Raw genomic sequence first — 19850 nt, forward strand, 5'->3', positions numbered from 1 at the left:
CCTCAGACGAAACAGAAAAAGAAACAGCCTGAAATTCAAGAAAAACAAGAAAAGAAACAATCTGGTCCTGCAGAGAAGCAGCAGGAAAAGCAGCCTGAAATTGTAAAGAAAGAAGAAGAAAAAGTACCTGAGGTTCAGGAGAAGCAAACAAAAAAACAACCCGATGTTAAAATAAAACAGGAAAAACAACAGCCTGAATCTCAAGAGGAAGAAGAGAAGAAGTCTGATATTCAAGAGAAGCCAGAAAAGACTGAAGAGAAATCGAAAGGAAAGAAAGAAAAGAAGAAGGCTGCAGCAAAAGAGAAACAGGATGAAAAGTCACGACTCAAAATGGAGAAAGAAGAGGTGCCTGAAACTCAAGTCGAGAAAGAAGACAGTAAAGTGATTGCATCCACAATTGAACATCAAGTGGTGCCAATTAAAGAAGAAAATATCAAAAGTCCAGTCTTGAAACAAGAAGACTATGAAAGTACTACGAAAGTACCAACGGAAGATGAAGAATCAAAAGCAGAAAATACCATGAAGCCTTCACTTCAGAAGTCCACTACCATCGATAAGACGAAAACACCTGAAAAACTAATAAATGGTAAAGTATTACAGCAAGGACCGGCGTCTAAAGCTGGAGATGAAAGTGATCCTGCATCTCCAATAAAAGAAGACAAGGCTAAACCTTCAGACAAGTCCAGATCCAAAGAAGATGCAAAGGCCCAGACACAATCTGAAAAACAAAAGCAACCAACAAAAGAGAAGCCTGGAAGTAAATCGAAACCAGTCGCAGCAGAAAAGGACTTGAAGAAACAAGATAAGGCTGAAGTCAGTTCTCCAGAAACGAAGAAGAAACATGATGGCAAATCTAAGAAAGAAAATCTTCAGTCTGTAAGTTCTTTCGAGCAAGACTCCAAAGCAGAAACTAATCAAGAAGCTCAAAGTGGGAGTTCTACGACAGAAAGTAAGAAAGAGGAAAGTCCATCTGAAGTGAACATTCCAAAAGAAGATATTCTTCACCCACCTGCATCCACCAAATCTTGGGCGTCTATTGTAAGTATGAAGGAAACCATGGAAACAACCGATATTCCTTCAGACAACTCACAAACTAAAGTGACCAGTGTGTATCAAGAGTCAGTAGTTGAAAGTACGAAGGCAGAAAAAATAGGCCAGACAGTAGAAGCCATGCCCGAAGAACCTCAAAGCCCTTCAACCCAACAGAAACCACCAAAACATCAAAAGAAGAAAGATGCAAGGCAAGAAATAATTACTGAAGTCAAAGTATCTTCCCCTATGACAGAAACCGAGAAGGAGAGTGTGAAGACCATTCCAGAAAAGATTGCAGAATCGAGGACCGAAGATATATCTGCCAAGGACTCTAACAAATCGTATGCTCAAATTGCAGCCAAGACTCGAGGGACTCCTCCTCCGGGTGTTCAAGAAGACATCCTACTGATCAAACCAATTCCACTGAAATCTGATCTGGACCTGAACAAAATGACAGAAGGTACCCAACCTGTATTACAAGAGACAAGAATTACCGAATTCAATGTACAGGAAGTGAAAGAAGAAGCTAAACCTGAAGCAGTTATTTTTAAAGAAATGCAAGATCTGAACAACATAAAACCGTTCGCTTTAAACGTGTCAGAAGTTGAAAGTCCACATAAAGCGAAGGATTCGTGGGCTGCCGTGGTCGGTAAACACGTGGAACCAGCTGAACCAATCGCGACACCTGTTGAACCGGTTGCTAAGAAGGAACAGTCTTCGGAGCAACGTGCTGCTTCGCAGGTTCAGATTTTCGTAGAGGAAGCACCGGAACCAGTGCCTATCGAGGAGGTAGTTCAAGTCGACGAGCAAGGATTCATGGAGTTCGTGAACCGTAAGGAGCTGCGATCCAGGCGATCCAGATCGCGATCTAGAAGCTCCAGGCGAGACGAGACGGGTTCGAAGCAGGTCAGCGATAAACCTGTTGGCTTTGAAGTCTCCAGGGAGGAACAGAAAAAGGAGAGCTCGTTGCAAGTAGAGGAAACGAAGAAGAAAGAGACGGGTAAAAGAAAAGACACGGAGGAATCTAATAAAGACAAATCTAGGAAGAAGAGTAAGACCAAAGCTACTGATAATGAACTCAATCAGATGAAAGATGAACAAGGAAAGGGTAAACCTCAGAAGAGTAAGGAGAAGACAAGTGATATCGAGGATAAAGAAGGGAAACAGACGGAGATTGGTGGAGAACCGAAGGTTGAACAGAAAGGTCAGAAACAGTCGGAGAAGAAAGATGCAGCAAAAAATAAAGGTAAATCGAGAACGAAGAACAGTGAGGTAACCCAAGAAACTAAGAAAGAAGGTCTGACTGAAGAGAAGACGCAGCAAGTTGAGGGAAAGGTTAAACCGAAAGAAATCGAAGAACCTGCGAAGACCTCGGAACCAGATAGATCGGTGGAAGTAGATAAGAAAAAGGTACCAGAACAGTCGAAGCAGGAGACAAAGGAACAACCTGCGAGTGCTTCGAAAAAGAACAAAAAGTCTAAGAAAGGAAAGCCTGATAAGGTAGAAAGTGAGGTGAAACAGAAGGAGGTAGATAAAGCATCTCCAGAGAAAGAGAAGAATGTAGATATAAAAGAACAAGCTGTCACGAAAGATGTAAAAGAACCGGAAATCTTAGAAGTGAAAGAAGTCAAAGATATTAGCAAGCCAGTAACTGAAGATAAACCTGACACCTTGACAGAAACACAAACGGAAAAACCAAAAGCTCCCGAGAGACGTAAAGGAAAATCGAAAAATAAGAACACGGAGAAGGTACCAGAACAAGTAAGCGAGGTATTGGCTGAGACCGAGAAAGAACCCGAATCAAAAGATAAAAAAGAAGTGAAACAAGAAAAAGTAGTTGAAACGAAAGAGAATAAAATCACTGAGTCTAAAACTAAAGCAAATGAAAAGGAAGAAATGAAGGAAAAACCTTCTGAAGAAATATCTGCTCCCTCACTAGAATCTGTTAAAGAAAAAGTTATAGATGAAAAGGCAAATATAAAAGAAGAAAAGAAAGAAGAAGACTCCCAAGTGGAAGAAAAGGCTAAACTGTCGAAGCGAGATAAGAGGAAACAGAAGAAAAAAGACAAGTCGGCTTCGAGGGGACTCAGTGAAGAAAAACAAAAAGAAAAAGCAGAGACAACGGCTCAGAGTATCACAGCACCCGATGAAAAGGTATCCTCAAATGAAGAAATAGATAAGAAAGCTATCAAACCTGAAGATAAAAAGGTGGAAGAGAATCCTAAAGAAACAGTTTCAGTCGATCAAGCTGTCAAGCAAGATAAACTTGAAGTAACGAAAGATGAATCGAAAGTTGAAAAAATAACTGTCAAGGCTCCTCAAGCTAGCGAAGTGAAACTTGCCCCTGAAGCTGCGCCTAAAGTATTGCTCCAAGAAGAAACGAAACCAGATAAGAAGAAAGCAGAGACGCCAAAGTTGAAAGAAGAAAAATTCGTAGTGACAAAAGTAAATGATGAAAATATCGAAGAATCGAAAGTGAATGAAGATAAAGTAGATACACCAAAGCCTGTGGAGGAAAAGTTAGAAGAATCTGTGAAGGAAGAAGAATTTACACCTGCTTCGAAAGACAAGGCGAAACGAAAGAATAAACAGGCGAAGAAAGGTAAGCGTGAAGAGCAAGAGACATCAAAATCTACGAATGAAGCTGAAGCAGCGAAAGGTGAAGAAGATATTAAGACTTCGAGCACAGATTCTCCTATTACACCACCTCAAGATATCCCAAAAGAGACAATTAAAGTAGACAAGACTGTAATACCACCTGAAAAGAAATCAGAAGCAAGTAACGAGCCACAAAAACCGAAGGTGCAAGAAAAACAAGCCCCTGAAAGCAAAAAGAAAAAGAAAGAAGACAAAAATGTAATTGCAGTCAAGAATACCACTACAGACATAAATAAACAGAACGTCGACCTTCAACGTCAGATCATCACCGAAGAGAAAATGCTCTTGAAAGAGCAAACAACCATTCAAGACACACAGAAAGTTGAAGAGATTTCTAAAGCACGGTCTACAAAAGAAAAACCCATCAAAGAAGAAATCATTAAGTCCAAAGGAATTGAAGAGAAAGGTAAAGAAGAAGCGACTAAAGATCGTCTGAGCAGCGTACCTGAAGTTAAACCAACAAGCACAGAAGTGAAAATAGTGGACAAGCCCTCGGGCAAAATTGACGATCGTGAAGTGAAGGACAAACCCACTGAAGTAAAAGAATTGATAAAACCTAAAGAAATCCAGGAGGTTCCTCCACCGTTCGCAAAAGAACTGGAAAGTAAGATTCAAGTTGCTTCAAACCAAGCCACAGAAATCCCGAAACCGATAAATCTATTAACAGACATTGCACCAGACCAACCCTCAGAAATCCCCAAACCGATAGATCTATTAACAGACGAGATCGAAACGTCGCCCATAGTGATAGAATCGATCGAGTCCCAGTTAGAAACCGAAGAAGAATTCGAAAAGTGTATATCAACCGAGCCTGAGATCGAGACAGTTGACATCGTGATCGAGCCAGCCAAGCCAAAGGTGCAATTCTACATAGCTGACGAGATCCTGGTGTTGACTCCCGAGAAAAAGAAACCCACTCAGGCCCCTCTGATCTTGCGAAGCCTGTCAGAATTCAGTAGAACGAAATTCCTCTCCCTCGACAGCGGTTTTTGGCCGGACAAGCACCCCTATCACGAGGCTGAACGCTACCTATTCGAGAATCTAGCCAATTACACGAGAGAAACTTCCTCGAACAGTGTCAAACGCGATTCAAACGATCCAGACGATTTCGACGAGGATCGTGACGGTGGTTTGAACGATCGTGGCGGGAACGGCGGTCCTATGAACTCGTTCTTCATGGGCGGGCCTCATACGGAACGTCTGATTGCTGATCTCCCAGGTGGTATAGGTAGCTGGAGCGATTATAGTACTTACCTGTCGAGCGAAAACGACAGCACCGATCAATTGTCAGGGCCCATTCGCGAAACGATCGAGACTCCAGCGTCGGTAGACCTTCCTAGGGACGAACCTACCCAGAAATCCTTTCCTGTAACAGACGAATCATCGTCGATCCTAGATCCCACGATTTCAATCTCTGAGGGGTTGAAACTACAAACCACTACTAGTGAACTCTCAAACGTAGATCGCGAAATACCGCCTTTAATCGATCAATCTTCCACCAGTTTGCCTCTCGAGCCCAGCGTGTTAAACTCCGTCGCATTCGACCTTGACGATCAATCCTCAATTCCAAGCATTCCCAGTCCAAGTCCATGTCCCAAGGATCATTTAGGTAAAGAAAGAGGATCGATGCAGCGGAAGACTCCGAAGACGGAGAGAGAGACGGGGGTAGCTGAGGATGTGGCTGAAAAGAGGATACGAGGGATCAAGGTGCGATCACGTCACAAATCAGCGGCTCGATCTTTACAGGATCGAGCTCGAACAACCAGCTCGAGTTTTTTCATGCAGAAATTGTTGTGTGTATGCGGTGTATGTGTTCCGAGTGTTGCCTATTGTTTTTTTTTTCCTTCCACCATTGTTTTACTCGTGTGAAGAATAGTTTCTTGAATAATTTTTCCTTCTGTTTCTTTTTGTTTTTTTGCGTGCTGCTGATCGTTTCGCAATTCTGGATCTCTATACTTCGAGCGTATCTCTTTTGTCTACCTCGCTGACTCTTTGACCTCGACTGTTTAACGTAATATAATGTCGCTGTGCTATTAATATTGCTATCTCTGCTTTTTTCCCCTTGTCTGTCAGACTGTCACCGCTATTCCTCACGTTCTGCATGACCAGTAGCTTAGAGATGCTTGAACGTTACTTGATTTTCGGCTTGCGTTGCGGTTCACACGGGAAAAGCTTCGAAGATCACAATTCGACAATCTGGTTTTTCTTTTTGGTATCGAAAACTGTGAAGTATTCTTTTTCAGATGGTGCTTTCGAATCACACATCACACGTTTCGTGAATCGTGTGTTAGATCATCGTGTCGTGATCATTTTTTTTTTTTCTTCGTCCTTTATTCTTTTGCAACCATTTTTAACCCCCTACTCGAAGCTCATGCGATCTAAAGTTCGATTACACAATAATTTGAAATATTCTCTAGCGGTGTACACTGTTGTTTAAAGGAGAGTCAGATGTTTTGTTTTTTTTTTGGGAGGGGGTCCCTGTTTTTACTGACGAACCTGCATGGCAATTGTTTTTTCGGCGCGATTTAACGATAACATGGATTTACAATAATTTACATGACTCCGATAGAGAGATCGCGAAGGATGTCATTTTTAGTGTATTTACGTACGTATTTATGAATTGCTAAAGATTTCGTGATTTCCCCACCCCATATGCTAATCCATCCATTAACAGATTATACAGGGTGAGTCACCTAACGTTTGCACCTCAAATATCTTTGTTGTTTTTACAGATACGTCAAATGTCTTAAGAACAATGTTGAATGGTTCAATGGGGCTTACACGATGCCAAAAATGTTTATTTTTATGCCATTTTTTTAGAGATATCAAGGTCACCTTCATTTTTTAAAATTACTTTATTTTTTAGTTAATCACATTGAATAATTATACTCACTGAATTTCTAATGAAAGGGACAATCATTGTAGGTGTTTAAAAAGGGTGATTCCATTTTGAAGAATGAAGGGGACCTTGATATCTCTAAAAAAATGACATAAAAACAAAAACTTTTTTGGTATCGTGTGAGCCCCATTGAACAATTTAACGGTGTCCTTAAGACATTTGACGTATCTTTAAAAACAACAAAGTATTTGAGGTGCAAACGTTAGGTAACTCATCCTGTATATTGAAGCTCGTCGTGTGCACGCCATATTCTCGGCCCCGCGGGACCAATATGGCGGATCAGAATTAATTCGTCGCTGTGTTACAGGACATCATACAGGAGCGCCTGATGGTTTTACAGCTGAGACTGTCGAACTTGAAGGGAACTTGCCTGCCACGTGATAACATAGACTCCATGCTGTCGGCACTTACGGTGAGATTGAACTCGATGAGTTCCTCGAACGATTAAAATTATTCTCAAAATACACTTATTGGGTTCATTGTATAAATTTTATAAGATTCAATAACGTGATATGTGAAAGAAAATTTATAATGTGGAGAAAATCCTGAACAACTCAAACGAATTCACAGAAGTCATTTCTGTATGACTAAATTACGTACAAAATTAGCGAAATTTTATTTCAAAATTCAAGAAATTTATCACAAAAGGACAATAAAAATATAGATATAATATATAGAAACAATTTTTACCCTTAATTGTTATTTCGAAAGTATATAAACGAGTGTGTGAGTACATTGAAAGTTTTCTGTTCTCTTCCACGATGTTTGCTAACCATTCAAGTTCCCAGTTACAATTCTGAATCAGTTTGCAAATCGTTTTTACAATGTTTATCGAATTAGAGGAAGAATTAATTCGTTAATTCTAGGCTTTATCGACGGAGCTGCGAGGTTACGAGGAAGAAGCGAACCAACTAGAAGACCAAGTACATAAAATTCCAGCGGACGCAGAGTCACAGAGGCTCTTACTCAATCTAGCGGAAGTTCAGACGCGTATCGCCACCCTTTTGACGCAAGCGGAAGAGGGACGAGCCACCCTCGAGGGCGCGCGTAGCTTACAAGAGCAACGTGGCCACGATATTCACGCCTACAAACAGTTCCTGGACGAAACCGACGCCTGGTTGAAGAGTATAGTGGCTGGTATGAGGGAACAACCACAGATCGCTACGAACAAGGTGCGTTTATAGTTAAAAAAGAGAAGAATAATTGAACATAAATATCTGACCTTAGATGTCTGATGTAATGACAATCTATGGAATACATTGAAATCTAGTCTTCGATGCGCACTGCCTCGAAAATATTCATTTTACACAAAGTTTATTATTTAGGATGTATATATGCGTAAGAATGCGACTTAACTATTGAATACTTCTGTTTGAAATTAATTAGGTTCGAAACATTATTCGTGATCAATTGGTATCATGAGATTGTAGAAGAAATTACTAAGCTTGAGTTCTTAAGTATTCAACTCACAATCAGATAAGATTCCACGTACAAATTAGGGATGGTACAGTGTGTGACAGAACTTGGCGAGTTCCTACATGGAAACCCACCCTATAAATGAAATTTAATGAAAATTGAGACTTAATCGACCAGGTCATAAATTTTTCTAACGGATAACATAACATAAAGTTTATTTCGCAATCTGCCAGAATTCCACAAAAGAAAGGAATAACAAACGTATCAATTACATAAATATAAACGTTAAATTCAACCCGAAATTCTAACATTAGCCTCAATGGCAAAAAAAAATCCTATAGCAATAGAGGATTCCTCAGGTACGATTCAGCTTCTCTCTGGCGCCGGCGCGATGCCACTCGTGTATGTAATATCCACGATTTTCGAATGCCACACAGTTTATTTTCGAGCAGAATCGCCACGATATTGTAACATAGGTATATACGTGTCTCTGTGTCCCACGGACAGGCATTGCAGGACGAGCTGAGCAGTCACGCGCAACGTGTGTCGGAGCTTGAAACCCTGCCAGAAATCAGCACGCTGGCAAAGGTCCTGAAGAATGCGCTGCTGGAGGTGATGTCGCGTCTGCAGCAACCAAGGCAGCAGGTACCCAACGTTTTCCAATGCTCGGGGGCTTTCGCAAGCTTCGCTGGTCTTCGCGCCACGGTCTCGTGAAGTGTGCTGATGGTAGAGGGGCTAAAAAAAGAGAGCAATCGATCGACACAGACCGTCAGATTTACTTTTCTTTTGTCTTTTTTTTTTCTGGGAAAGAAGCAATCAGTAGTGCGACAAGTAGAATATACAGGTTTACAGTGATGGCTGAGAGAAAGTTCTGTTTTTAATTTTGTTCGATGAGGATAGTGTGTGAAAGTGATTTTATATTTAGAGTAGGACAGAAATACGGATTTTCTTGTAAATAAGGTTTCCATGATGTGTTCGGCATTAAATGGATTTGAACGTGATCAGTTGGGTGGATGAGACAGTGTTTTTGTGGAATAGCTAGGAGAAGGTTTAGAAGGTTACTGAGGTAATTGAAATCGCTATAATGTAGTAGGGAGATAGGTTTATTCTGTGATAGATTTGGATTAAAAATAAAATACCAATTTCATTAAGATCTATATATAAAAGTTGGTTGCTCGAATATGTCATGAAAACAGTGAAGATAAGAATGACAGGAATTAAAATCTGTAATATGGATAGAGGTAAAAGGTTGACTCGATAACATATATTTCTTAGAAGTTCTGCGGCATCGTAGACAGATTATTAATATGGATATAATATAGACATACTTGAATATTTCGACAATAAATAAATATTTCTCACAAAGTGAAAGAATTTTTAAAAGAATAATTATAACACAAAGAGGATTTTGTATTTTTAATTCGAAACTTTCTTTCGGCCAACACTGTATCACCGTAAAAACCAAAGGCTAGTCAATTCTAGTTATTTTCGATCGTCTAGTCTATCTAGTCACTTCGAGAAGGAAGAAAAAGATTGTTCGATCTCTTGCCAACGCAAGAGACTTCGAAGAATAATTATATATACGTTGCACAGTATGTATATGAAGGAATGATATATATATATATACTGCTTGTATCTTGTACATTAAGAGGGAGTAAGGTGATCGTTCGATGGTGAAGCATGTAATAATTCATTTTTCTTTCGCTGCTTCGACGTAGTAATTTATGTTCGGTACTATCATTTCATTTTGCACGAAGTATATAATGTATACATATGGGTAATCTAGGTGGTTAGAGAACGTTTTCCACGCAAATCATTTGCACGTAGTCATACACCACGTTAAGAGGCTTATCACCATGCAACATTATTATTATCATCGTTGGACGGTGGATGTTGAAATGTCTGATTTTTACAGATCGATTGACAAAAAATATGTAATTCAACGTTTCGTTTGATTCGAGAGAAGAGAAAAAGCTTCCACCGATCTTCAACGTAAATTTAACGAACACAAATGCACAGAGCATCCACAGTCCACGAATCCCCGTCACCATATTTGTTTCTTCTTCATCTTTTTGTTTTTTTTTTTTTGGCTCATCACGTCACATTGTGTATTATTTATAACTATATAACGCACTTTATGTTCCTTTAGCTTAAGGTAATGGATGTAATATATATACGTATATAAATATAGGCCACGGCATTTTGTTTAAGGAATGTTAATACATTGTTACTGTAATTTTTTTCATGCAATTAAAGTATTCTCATTAATTCCCCCCACCTACCCCTTTATTTATCCCCTGATTTCACTGTACGTGATGATGGTAACCACAACGAGAATAATACACGTGTATCCGTATATGTATATCCGTAAACGTTATGTGTTTAACGTGTAAAATACCGGAGTCCGAGGTCAGACCTATTTAAAAATCAATGATCGATAACACTGTGACCATGAACATTTTTTTTATTCTTATATCAATGTATATAAATTTAAAAAAATATCTTTTTTTTTTAGTTTATTCGTATACATTTTTTCTTCGTGCATATATTTCACGTGGACAAGTATGCTATAAGTACGCCCTAAAAATAAACGCATTAAGGTAAAGTCGAACGCGGCATTCACATAAGAGCTAAAAATACGACAGTGTTGCGCGGAGTGTTCTTGTCTGCGGATATTCTCGATCCTCGCTCCCCGACGTATCATGCTCGCCGTATAATAATTCTTTCGTCTTCCGTTTCCATCGACGCCATGCAGGTGCAGATCCTGTGCCGTGCGATATGTTCGGGGATTCATCGTATCACGTAACAATCGACACCGACATTCACGTAACAAACGAGTGATTAACGTTAGGGGATCATTATTAACACCAGAGGATCATTAACCGGGAATAGATCTCGCTACATGGGGGCGCTGTGTTGTTGGCCACGCCGCTGCTTTTAGATACATTACGTAATAAGACGATTCTTGGTTAATAAAAAATACGAAAGTTGCATTAACATTTGCAGAGCTGTCGATAGAAAACAAACTAGAATAATAGATGCTAAATGTATGTTTTATAGTGTAAATATCGTGTATTTTACAATATGGGAGTAGATAGATGCTTATTTGCTTTAATAACATTTGGTAATTATTCAAGACATGTCAGAAAAAAGATATAACTTTGTGTACTGTATCCTTTTACTTTCACTGAAAAGAAAAAATAGCTGTTAATTTGGACGATATTAGATTTCTTGTTAAACTACATGTCAATTCAGATTATTGACCTACAGAATGTGAGTTTCAGAGATTACAAATAGGAAAAGGTTATTTATGGAAGATATGTTAATAAAAATAAACTCGAAGAATATATTCGACATTATAAGAAAACATGAAAACTCCAGAATACATTCAGAACGACAAAAAGATTCATACATTCTCACATTCGTATCTAAAATACTCAGCTATTTATCGAATTAGTATGAATTTTGATTGAATATTAAGAAGGTTAACACGTTGACTGCCAGACAACTACTTGTAGAACTTTCACAGGCCTCAAACTTACTCCTTAACTGAGTTGAACGAATACAATTTCTATTTAAGCTTTCCAGAAACTTGTAAATACTAGCTTCAATAATTTCATTGGAATGTTTCACAGTGAGGTGTAACTGTCACCCCCAGACGAAACATAGTAGGGCCCCATATGTAACTGACATGGCAATCAAACTGTTAATTCACCAAAGAACCAGAGATCACGATCCTCAGGCGGGTACCTTCAGACAGACCCATTTCACTTTTTCCAGGCGGTTTGCGACGAAGAGGCGCAAGCCGACGGAACCTCAGAGCGAGATGACGCCACCCTCGACCAAGCACCCTCCCTTCACTCGTCCCTCGAAAGTAGCATGCCATCATTAGCCGATGTGTCCCTCCAAACGGGACAGAGTCTGCTAGCGAATGATATCGTAGAGAGACCCCAGCAGCTCACCAAGCAAACCTCCACGAACCAGGTAGCGGTGTGTCACTCGTTGACCACGCAAACAATGGACACCAACGAGAGTCCACAAACCCAAGAGACTATAAAGATCCTAAAGACAACAGACGGGGACCACGACGTTATCGAGATAGCCACTAAGAATCTACCATCCACGTCTGTCCAAGAAGTCGTTCCACAGCGATCAGACGCCATGCCTGAAGACATCGTAGTGGACATGAAATACCAAGACCCAAAGAACGCTGACAACACCACCAGCGAGCTGAACATTGTCCATGCTGCTCCCCAGTCCTTCGAAACGATCCTAGTCGAACCTGACGATGTGACCACCGAAGTGGTAGTTGACGAGGATGGCTCGAAGAGGATCATCGTGAGGAAACTGAGGAGAACCACGGTCACTAGCAGACAGACCACACAGCAACACCTGTCCTCGACGTCCACAGCGATAGGAGACGCTCCACCTGTAGTGCAAGCTTTCTCAGAGGCCACCATGAGGGACCAACAGGTCACCGTGACCACCACCAAGCCGAACGGTACCATAGAGACTACGACGAAACAGGTGTACGGAGGCAGAGTCGCCACTGGAACGCCTTACCAGAACGTGAACGTTGAAGAGTACGAGTCAGCGCCCAAATACACGCACACGGTGACGCAAGGTAACATCAAGGACGTCGGTCCTCAGCCTCTGGAGGAGGGAATCCTGATGGAAGGAGGGGAATACCAGGCGAAGACCTCCAGCGTCCACGCTGTGGTGCAACAGGTGACTCGTCGTGTTGTCAGGAAGACCAGAAGAGTCATTCGTAAAGTGACCATCATCGATGGCAAGGAGACTGCTACCGAGGAGGTCATCGAAGAGCCTGAAGAGGTGGAGATCGACGAGAAGAGTATACCTCACATAAGTATTAATGTCGTTAAGCAGGAGGAACATAGACAGTTCGATGCCGAAGGACAGTCGATGGAAGAAAAGACGCGTGGAGAGCTCGAAGATAAGGGAAGAAGAGACAATGAGGGCTTTGGATTGGAAAGGCACGACGATGTTCCCATGCAGGGACCATTCTTCGGTGCTTTTGCTAAGGACATGCATCCTTCGGACTATATGCAACCGAGGAAAGGCGATCTCCTTGATGTTAGGAAGGAAGGTGTTATAATTGAAGAAGTAGTTTCGGATACGGAGGTTTCAAAAGACGATGCAGGGAGCCCAGATTTGCTTACGGATCGACAAGAACAGGTGTCGGAAAGTCTCGAGGAGTCATTGGAGAGGAAAGCAGAGGATGATGTGAGCAGGAGACCTTCGAAAACACCTCAGACAGTGGATAAATACGAGCACGAGCAGTTCACCATCGAGGTAACCGATAAAAAGTCCCTTCTGGCGGACAGTCGAGCGTTCATCGATGCTGAAGTGTCCGCTTTCCAGAGCCCTGTCCAAGAGATCAAGGTACGCGAGGCACGCGAGGAATCAGTCGCGTCGCCAATCGATTCCGTGGTCTCGGACGTGCCGACCATCACGAAAGCGACCTGTAAGTCTGTCGATGCACCCGTAACGATCGAAACACCTGGTATCGAGCTAGAAGGTCGCACGGTAGATGTAGAAAAGCACCATGACACACTTGGCACCGTAGATCCTGATGTCGATAAGTCGAATGTCCCTGTGTTAGAGGAAAATCCCACGACCAACGAGCCACCAGCGATGGACGTAACATTGAAAGAAGTAAAAAGGGTTCAAATTTCAGGAGGAAAACCGAAAGAGCCGGAAGAAGTGCGTGAGAAGGAAGTTTCAGAGAAACAGCCTGAAGTGTCTTCATCCACAGACACGAAGACACTTAGCAAAGAAGAATCCACGAAGGACACAGTACCCATTAATGACAAACAGGAGATGGTGAAGGCATCGTTCGTTCCTGAATTGGAATACGATCACGTGGACGAAGCTCTGAAGCCAGAATACAAGCCTGTCTTCCATAAAGTGGAAATATCCCTGGCGGTGAAGAAAGAGGGAGAAGACATCCAACCCACGGTGTCCGTGAAGAGTCAAGCGGAACCAACCGTTCTACCGTATCGCATGGTGAAAGAGGATGTAGACATCCGTCTGCCGGCGGATAAAGAAACCTCCGTGATCCACGACAAGATCGTTCAAACGTCACCGATAGAGTCGTTAGAAATTGCCACCGTGGATAAGTCTGTTATCACGTCTGAAAAGGAGGAAACTTCCGATAAGTCTATTATGACCTCGGAGAAGGGCGAAACAACAGACAAGTCTGTCATCACTTCCGAGAAGGAGGACGAATGTCAGACTGAACCTGCGCTGGAAGTTGATACTATGGCTGATACAGAAGTGGAGGAAGAAAGATCCCAAACGAAGTCTTTAGAGACGAAATCTAGCACCTCGATGATCTCGAACATCTCAGAATCGGTGGAGCTCAACGTTCCATTGTCAGACTCTTCTAAACACGTCAGTGAAGCGCCGCAGCCCGATGTGGCAGAGATGATCGAATCGGTGAAACTGGACTTGACCCTGGAGGAGACGTCGGAAGGCGAAGACGGGTACCAAGCGGACGACAGAACGATGGTGTCCACTGCTACCCCTGATGATGATAGCGTGACGAAGAAAAAGAGAAGGAAGAAGAGGAAAGAGAGGATCAGGAGCTCCAGGGAGGAGGAACCATCTGAATTCCCTAAGACCACCACGGACGACGGAGAATTCACCGACGAAGAGACGCCGGTGGAGATGGAGGACGCAAAGGCCACCAAAAAGAAAAAGAAGAAAAAGAAGAGGGAAGACTTTGGCAAAGAGGAGACTCCTTCAGTTCCCTCTTTGCACGAAGTGGACACGCAGACGGCTCCTACACGGTTCACCGTTACCATTGCTACGTCTCCGATGGAGGAAGAAGCGTCTGAAGTCCACGTGCAAACTTCCCCGCAACCCATAGAAAAGAGTACCGTAGAAGAAATACAGGAAGTTCACGCACAAGTGCAAACTTCTCCCCGGATACCAGAAGCCTCGAAGGCAACTCAAGTGCCCAAGATGGAAGAAATTCATACAGAAATGCAGACTTCTCCTCTAGTTCCAGAAGAATCAAAAGAAACTCAAGTACCCAAGATAGAAGAAGTTCACACAGAAGTACAAACCTCTCCCCAGGTTCCAGAAGAATCAAAAGAAACGCAAGTACCCAAGATAGAAGAAGTTCACACAGAAGTACAAACTTCTCCCCAAATTCCGGAAGAATCAAAAGGAACTCAAGTGCCTAAGGTGGAAGAAGTTCACACGGAAATTCAAACGTCACCGGTGGCTGCGTTGGACTTCAGCACTCAGACCGTTCGCGAAGAAAGCCCGGAGCCTGAGAAGCCGAGTATCCAGCACGCTGAAATGCAGACTTCTCCGCTCCCTGCGTTGGATTCCGCTGTTCAAGCCACGGAAGTGCGCCAGATCGAAGAAACGAGCACACAGACAACTGCAACGCAAGTAGAAGAGTACGCTATTCAGACCAGCCCAGTGGAAGAGCAACCTCCTCCACCAGAAACTGAAGAAATGGAGGTACAAACTTTAGTCACGCAGGTAGTGTCCACAGAGGCACAAACTTCACCAACGACTCCACCTGTAAAGATAGTGTCCATTGAGGCGCAAACTTCACCAATGACTACACCCATAAAGATAGTGTCTATGGAGACGCAAACTTCACCATCGACTCCACCCATAGAGGTAGTGTCCATGGAGGCGCAAACTTCACCAATGACTCCACCTACAGAGGTAGTGTCCATGGAAGCGCAAACATCACCAACGACTCCACCTGTAGAAGTAGTGTCCATGGAGGCGCAAACTTCGCCAACGACTCCACCTAGAGAGGTAGTGTCCATGGAGGCGCAAACTTCACCAACGACTCCACCCATAGAAATAGAAACCCAAACAATAGAGAAAACTCTCGTGGCCACTGAACAGCAGACAACTCCGCCACCAGTCGAAGAAAAGGTACTGGCTGGCATTGCTGTTCAGACAGTAACTCCTGACGGTCCCAAGACCATCGAAACCGAGGCACAGACCAGCATACCAGCCAGTCCAGAAAAGACTACGCTGGACTTCAATATCCAAGCAGACTTGATAGAGCAACCACCTGTAGACGTTGTCGAGACACAAACCACCCCGGATGAGAGTCCTAGACTAGCTGAGACCCAGGAGACAGAATCACAAACTAGCAAACCAGTTAGTCCAGAAAAGACTACGCTGGACTTTAATATCCAAGCAGACTTGATAGAGCAACCAATTGTAGACGTTGTAGAGACACAGACCACCCCGGAAGAAAGTCCTAGACTAGCTAAGACCCAAGAGACAGAGTCACAGACGATCATAGGTTCAGGACCTTCTCAGGAAATGATGATCCAAACAAGTCCGATTAGTATGTCTCCGGACAAAATCGAAGTCTGTGAACTATCCGCTCAGACCAGTTTAGAGGAAGCCAAGGAGGTGATGGAAGAAGAGTCGCAAACCAGCTCACCAGGACGGGTACAGACGTCGGACACTTCGGTGCAAATAAAAACTGACGAGCTAGTGCCACTGGTTGAGGAGAGTGTGCAGATAATTCCTGAGACCTGTGATGGAAGTGCACAAACGCAGCCGAGTGAGGGGCGGAAGGAACTGGTAACGGTTTCTCAGCAGACCAATGGAGTGTCTGTTGATACAGCGGTGGAGGAGATTAAGGAGAAGAAAGTGGTAGATAACGAAGAAGAGAACTTGATAACAGTCACGTCTATGGATGTGGTTGACGCGTCGATGCAAAGGACGCCTGTAAAGTATACTGAAATTCCAGTAGCACCTGATGTACAAGTACAAGAAGCTGAAGATGACTCGAAAGAGGAATCGAAAGCTCAAACTGTTGAAGAAGTCCCTGAAAAGGTGATGCCTAAGTTAAAGGAGGAATCGATACCCAAAGCGCCTGTAAAAGACGCCAGTGCAGACTCCTCGTTCGAGATATGTCTGCAGGCGACTATAGAGATCTCGGATACGACTGACACTACAAGTCGGCTGACCGACACCTCGCAAGACAATACAATCACAGAGGATCTGAATAACACGGCGAAGGAGGACGTCAACGCCGCGAAAAGACAGAAACGAAAAAGAAGACACAAGACGATCGAGATCAGCTCCACCGGAGATAAGGATCTTGAGTCTATATTTGGTCAACCCATGGAGTCTCGAGACGTTTCGTTGAAGTTGTCCTACTCCGACGTCACCAAGAAGAACGCAGGCAAAGAAAAGTCCCCTTCTGGAGATGGCCAACTGGAGAAAGTGTCTGATCATATTCTTGATAATTCTAAATTCATACCTGAACAGAGAGTTGAAGTAATCGAAGAAAGCATGCAAAACGCTTCACCATTTACAATGACGACAGAACCACCTGTGATTAAAGGTAGCCAAGAGGTTTGGGCTTTAGGTAACGAAAAGATCGACTTACCATCGATGTCAGGCACGCAACAATCAATTCTCACGAGTGAGGACTCTTTCGAACCAATGGACACGACTGAGGAACCACTATCACCCGTGGAGTCAGTTCTGCAAGTGGAAGAACGACCCAAGATCAGAACCTACGCGGACATAATCAGCGAACCTTCCAAGAAACAATCCGATGTGCTTCACCATTCTATCCCTCAAAAAGGCGCCAGTTCGAAGGCGTTCCTCCTTCACGAAGCCCTAGAATACGAGCCTCTCCATCAACTGACCCAAAGCAATCAGACCACAAAGGTGATCTCCGACAGAATGCAGAGTCTCCGAAACGCCAAACAACCGAGTCACCTGGGCAACATTCTCCACATCGCTCACCTGGACAAAGTAGCCAATGAGAAGCTGGCAGAGGAACGCGCTGCTGACATCCGTAAAGAGCTGTCCCACCTGAGAGACGCTGCTCAGGAGAAGGATTCGATCGCTGTGGAAGAGACCCTGGTAGTCATCGTGGAGACTATTTCCACCTGGCTAGAAACGATCGAGTACAGAATATTCTTGAGCAAGGAGTGTCCCAGCGGTCCCTCCCACGACGATAAGACCTACGTCGAGCTTAAAGATGAAGTGGAGAACGTGGAAGAGAATATTCAAGAACTGAATCATATCTGGAAGCTGGTCGAGACTAACTACCCAGGGAACGATCGTGCCAACCTGCAGGAGTGTCTTGACGCCCTGTTGTACCAGGTGAAAATGATCGAGGAAGTTACCAACGATGGCGAAAAGCATCTCACCAGCGAGCTCGCCAGATGGGATGAGTTTGTTAATGGAGTGAACAACATGTACAGGTAAGAATTCTACTCCTTACAGTCTCAAGGTTTATTTTATTTTTCTCGTTATCGTAGACATTGTACTGAGTTTAATTAACAGATTGATCGAAGAACAACGCAGCCAGCTGAACCAACTGATCGAGCTCGAAGCGTCCACAAATTGGAAGCTCCAGGAGCTGGACAAACTAGAGAACATGAATCGTTGTCACATGTGGAAGACCGCGGATCTCCTCACAGCGTCACACGAGTTGCTCCGCGATTATCCAGGGAAACACATACCAGAAGAGACCTACGCCGCCCACGAGATCACCAAAATAATCGAGCATGGTATATGCATAGAACGCGAACGTCTGCTGCAACTGTCAGCCCTGGCTGAAGAGTACGAGCAAACTCTTCGAGAATTCGCACAGATCACCGAGATCGCTGAAAACTTGCTGGGTAGTCCGATCTCGGTGATAAGCCTGGAACATCTTCGGGAGGAGATGCAGAAGCACAGAAAATTCTTCGTCAACTTGAACCACTGTCGAGCGATTCTGGAGTCCTTGGAGGGGAACCTGGATCCTGAAACAAGGACCAAGTACTCTGATCTTCACGAGGAATTGCATAGTAGAGCTATATCCTTGCTGGATCAAGCTGCATCTAGGGCTCAGCAAATGGCCCTGGCTGCTTCCAGGTGGATCCTCCTTGAACAGGGCGTGAAGGAAGAAAGGGGATGGCTACAGGTTGCTCATCAAAGAGTACCTGATCTTCAGACGGTGACCTCGTCTGATTACGATCAGTACATCTCCTTATATCAAGTAAGCATTGTTACTGAATTCAGCGTTCACTCATCAAGGATTTACTGTACTATGAAAAATAAGTAATAATTCTTACACTGTTAAATTACTCCACTAAATCATAATCGTTGGTTTAAGGTTCATAGTCTAATCACGTATCGATCGTTATTCAGATTTTTCAAAGAAAGATATAAATAAAGTAGAAGTTTACGTAACAGGATCAAGTGTCAATTTAGTAGATATTGAATTTCATTGAGAGTGGAGAAATATATGATTCTAATTTCATTTTTCAGTCTCTGGTGACAGACGTAACGACGCATCATGCCAGACTGATCCAGCTTTTGAACATGGCGCGGAGTCTTCAGGAGCTGATCAACATCGAAGACCCGGAGGATCGTTACGGCGAGGCGTTGGATGTGATCGTGAAGCTTCAGGATAACGTCGAGTCGTCCCTGCACAGGTTACTGGCCTTCAGAGAGAGTTGGTGCAATCAGGAGGGGTTGATGAATCGGGTAGAGAATTGGATGACAGCGGTTGATAGGGAACTGGAGATTATACGTGATCCCTCGGGAGGACACATACGTCAATTTTGGGTAAGAATATTGTTAACAATTCAATTTAAAGAGATTTCTCATAGAACAATGAGGGGCGAAAGTTTTCATACAGTAAGGATGTTTAAATAAACAGAGTTATAGTTCATATTACTAATGACCCAATAAGATATTTAAGAGAAGAACGAAATTCCCATCTTTGCTGTTATCGTCAAAAAGTACTTTAGAAAATATCATTTTGCATAAAAATCCGCAGTCTACTAATGACACTGAAGCATTTACTAGGAATAGCTAGACT

At 43.0% G+C, this 19850-nt stretch overlaps 1 protein-coding gene across 1 annotated transcript in view; it reads left to right on the plus strand.

The window, feature by feature from the left end:
• The window catches only part of LOC107188936, a 49497-nt gene that overhangs the window by 7698 nt on the left and 21949 nt on the right, over positions 1-19850 (plus strand). The window contains exons 2-8 of the mRNA XM_015577336.1: positions 76-5397; positions 6897-7001; positions 7456-7761; positions 8513-8650; positions 11786-18243; positions 18326-19022; positions 19295-19594. Coding sequence (XP_015432822.1) covers positions 76-5397; positions 6897-7001; positions 7456-7761; positions 8513-8650; positions 11786-18243; positions 18326-19022; positions 19295-19594 — 13326 coding nt within the window. The remainder of the gene's footprint in view (positions 1-75; positions 5398-6896; positions 7002-7455; positions 7762-8512; positions 8651-11785; positions 18244-18325; positions 19023-19294; positions 19595-19850) is intronic.

Source organism: Dufourea novaeangliae, unplaced genomic scaffold (genome assembly GCF_001272555.1).
Source record: "Dufourea novaeangliae isolate 0120121106 unplaced genomic scaffold, ASM127255v1 scaffold125, whole genome shotgun sequence".
In the NCBI taxonomy this organism is placed as follows: Eukaryota; Metazoa; Arthropoda; class Insecta; order Hymenoptera; family Halictidae; genus Dufourea; species Dufourea novaeangliae.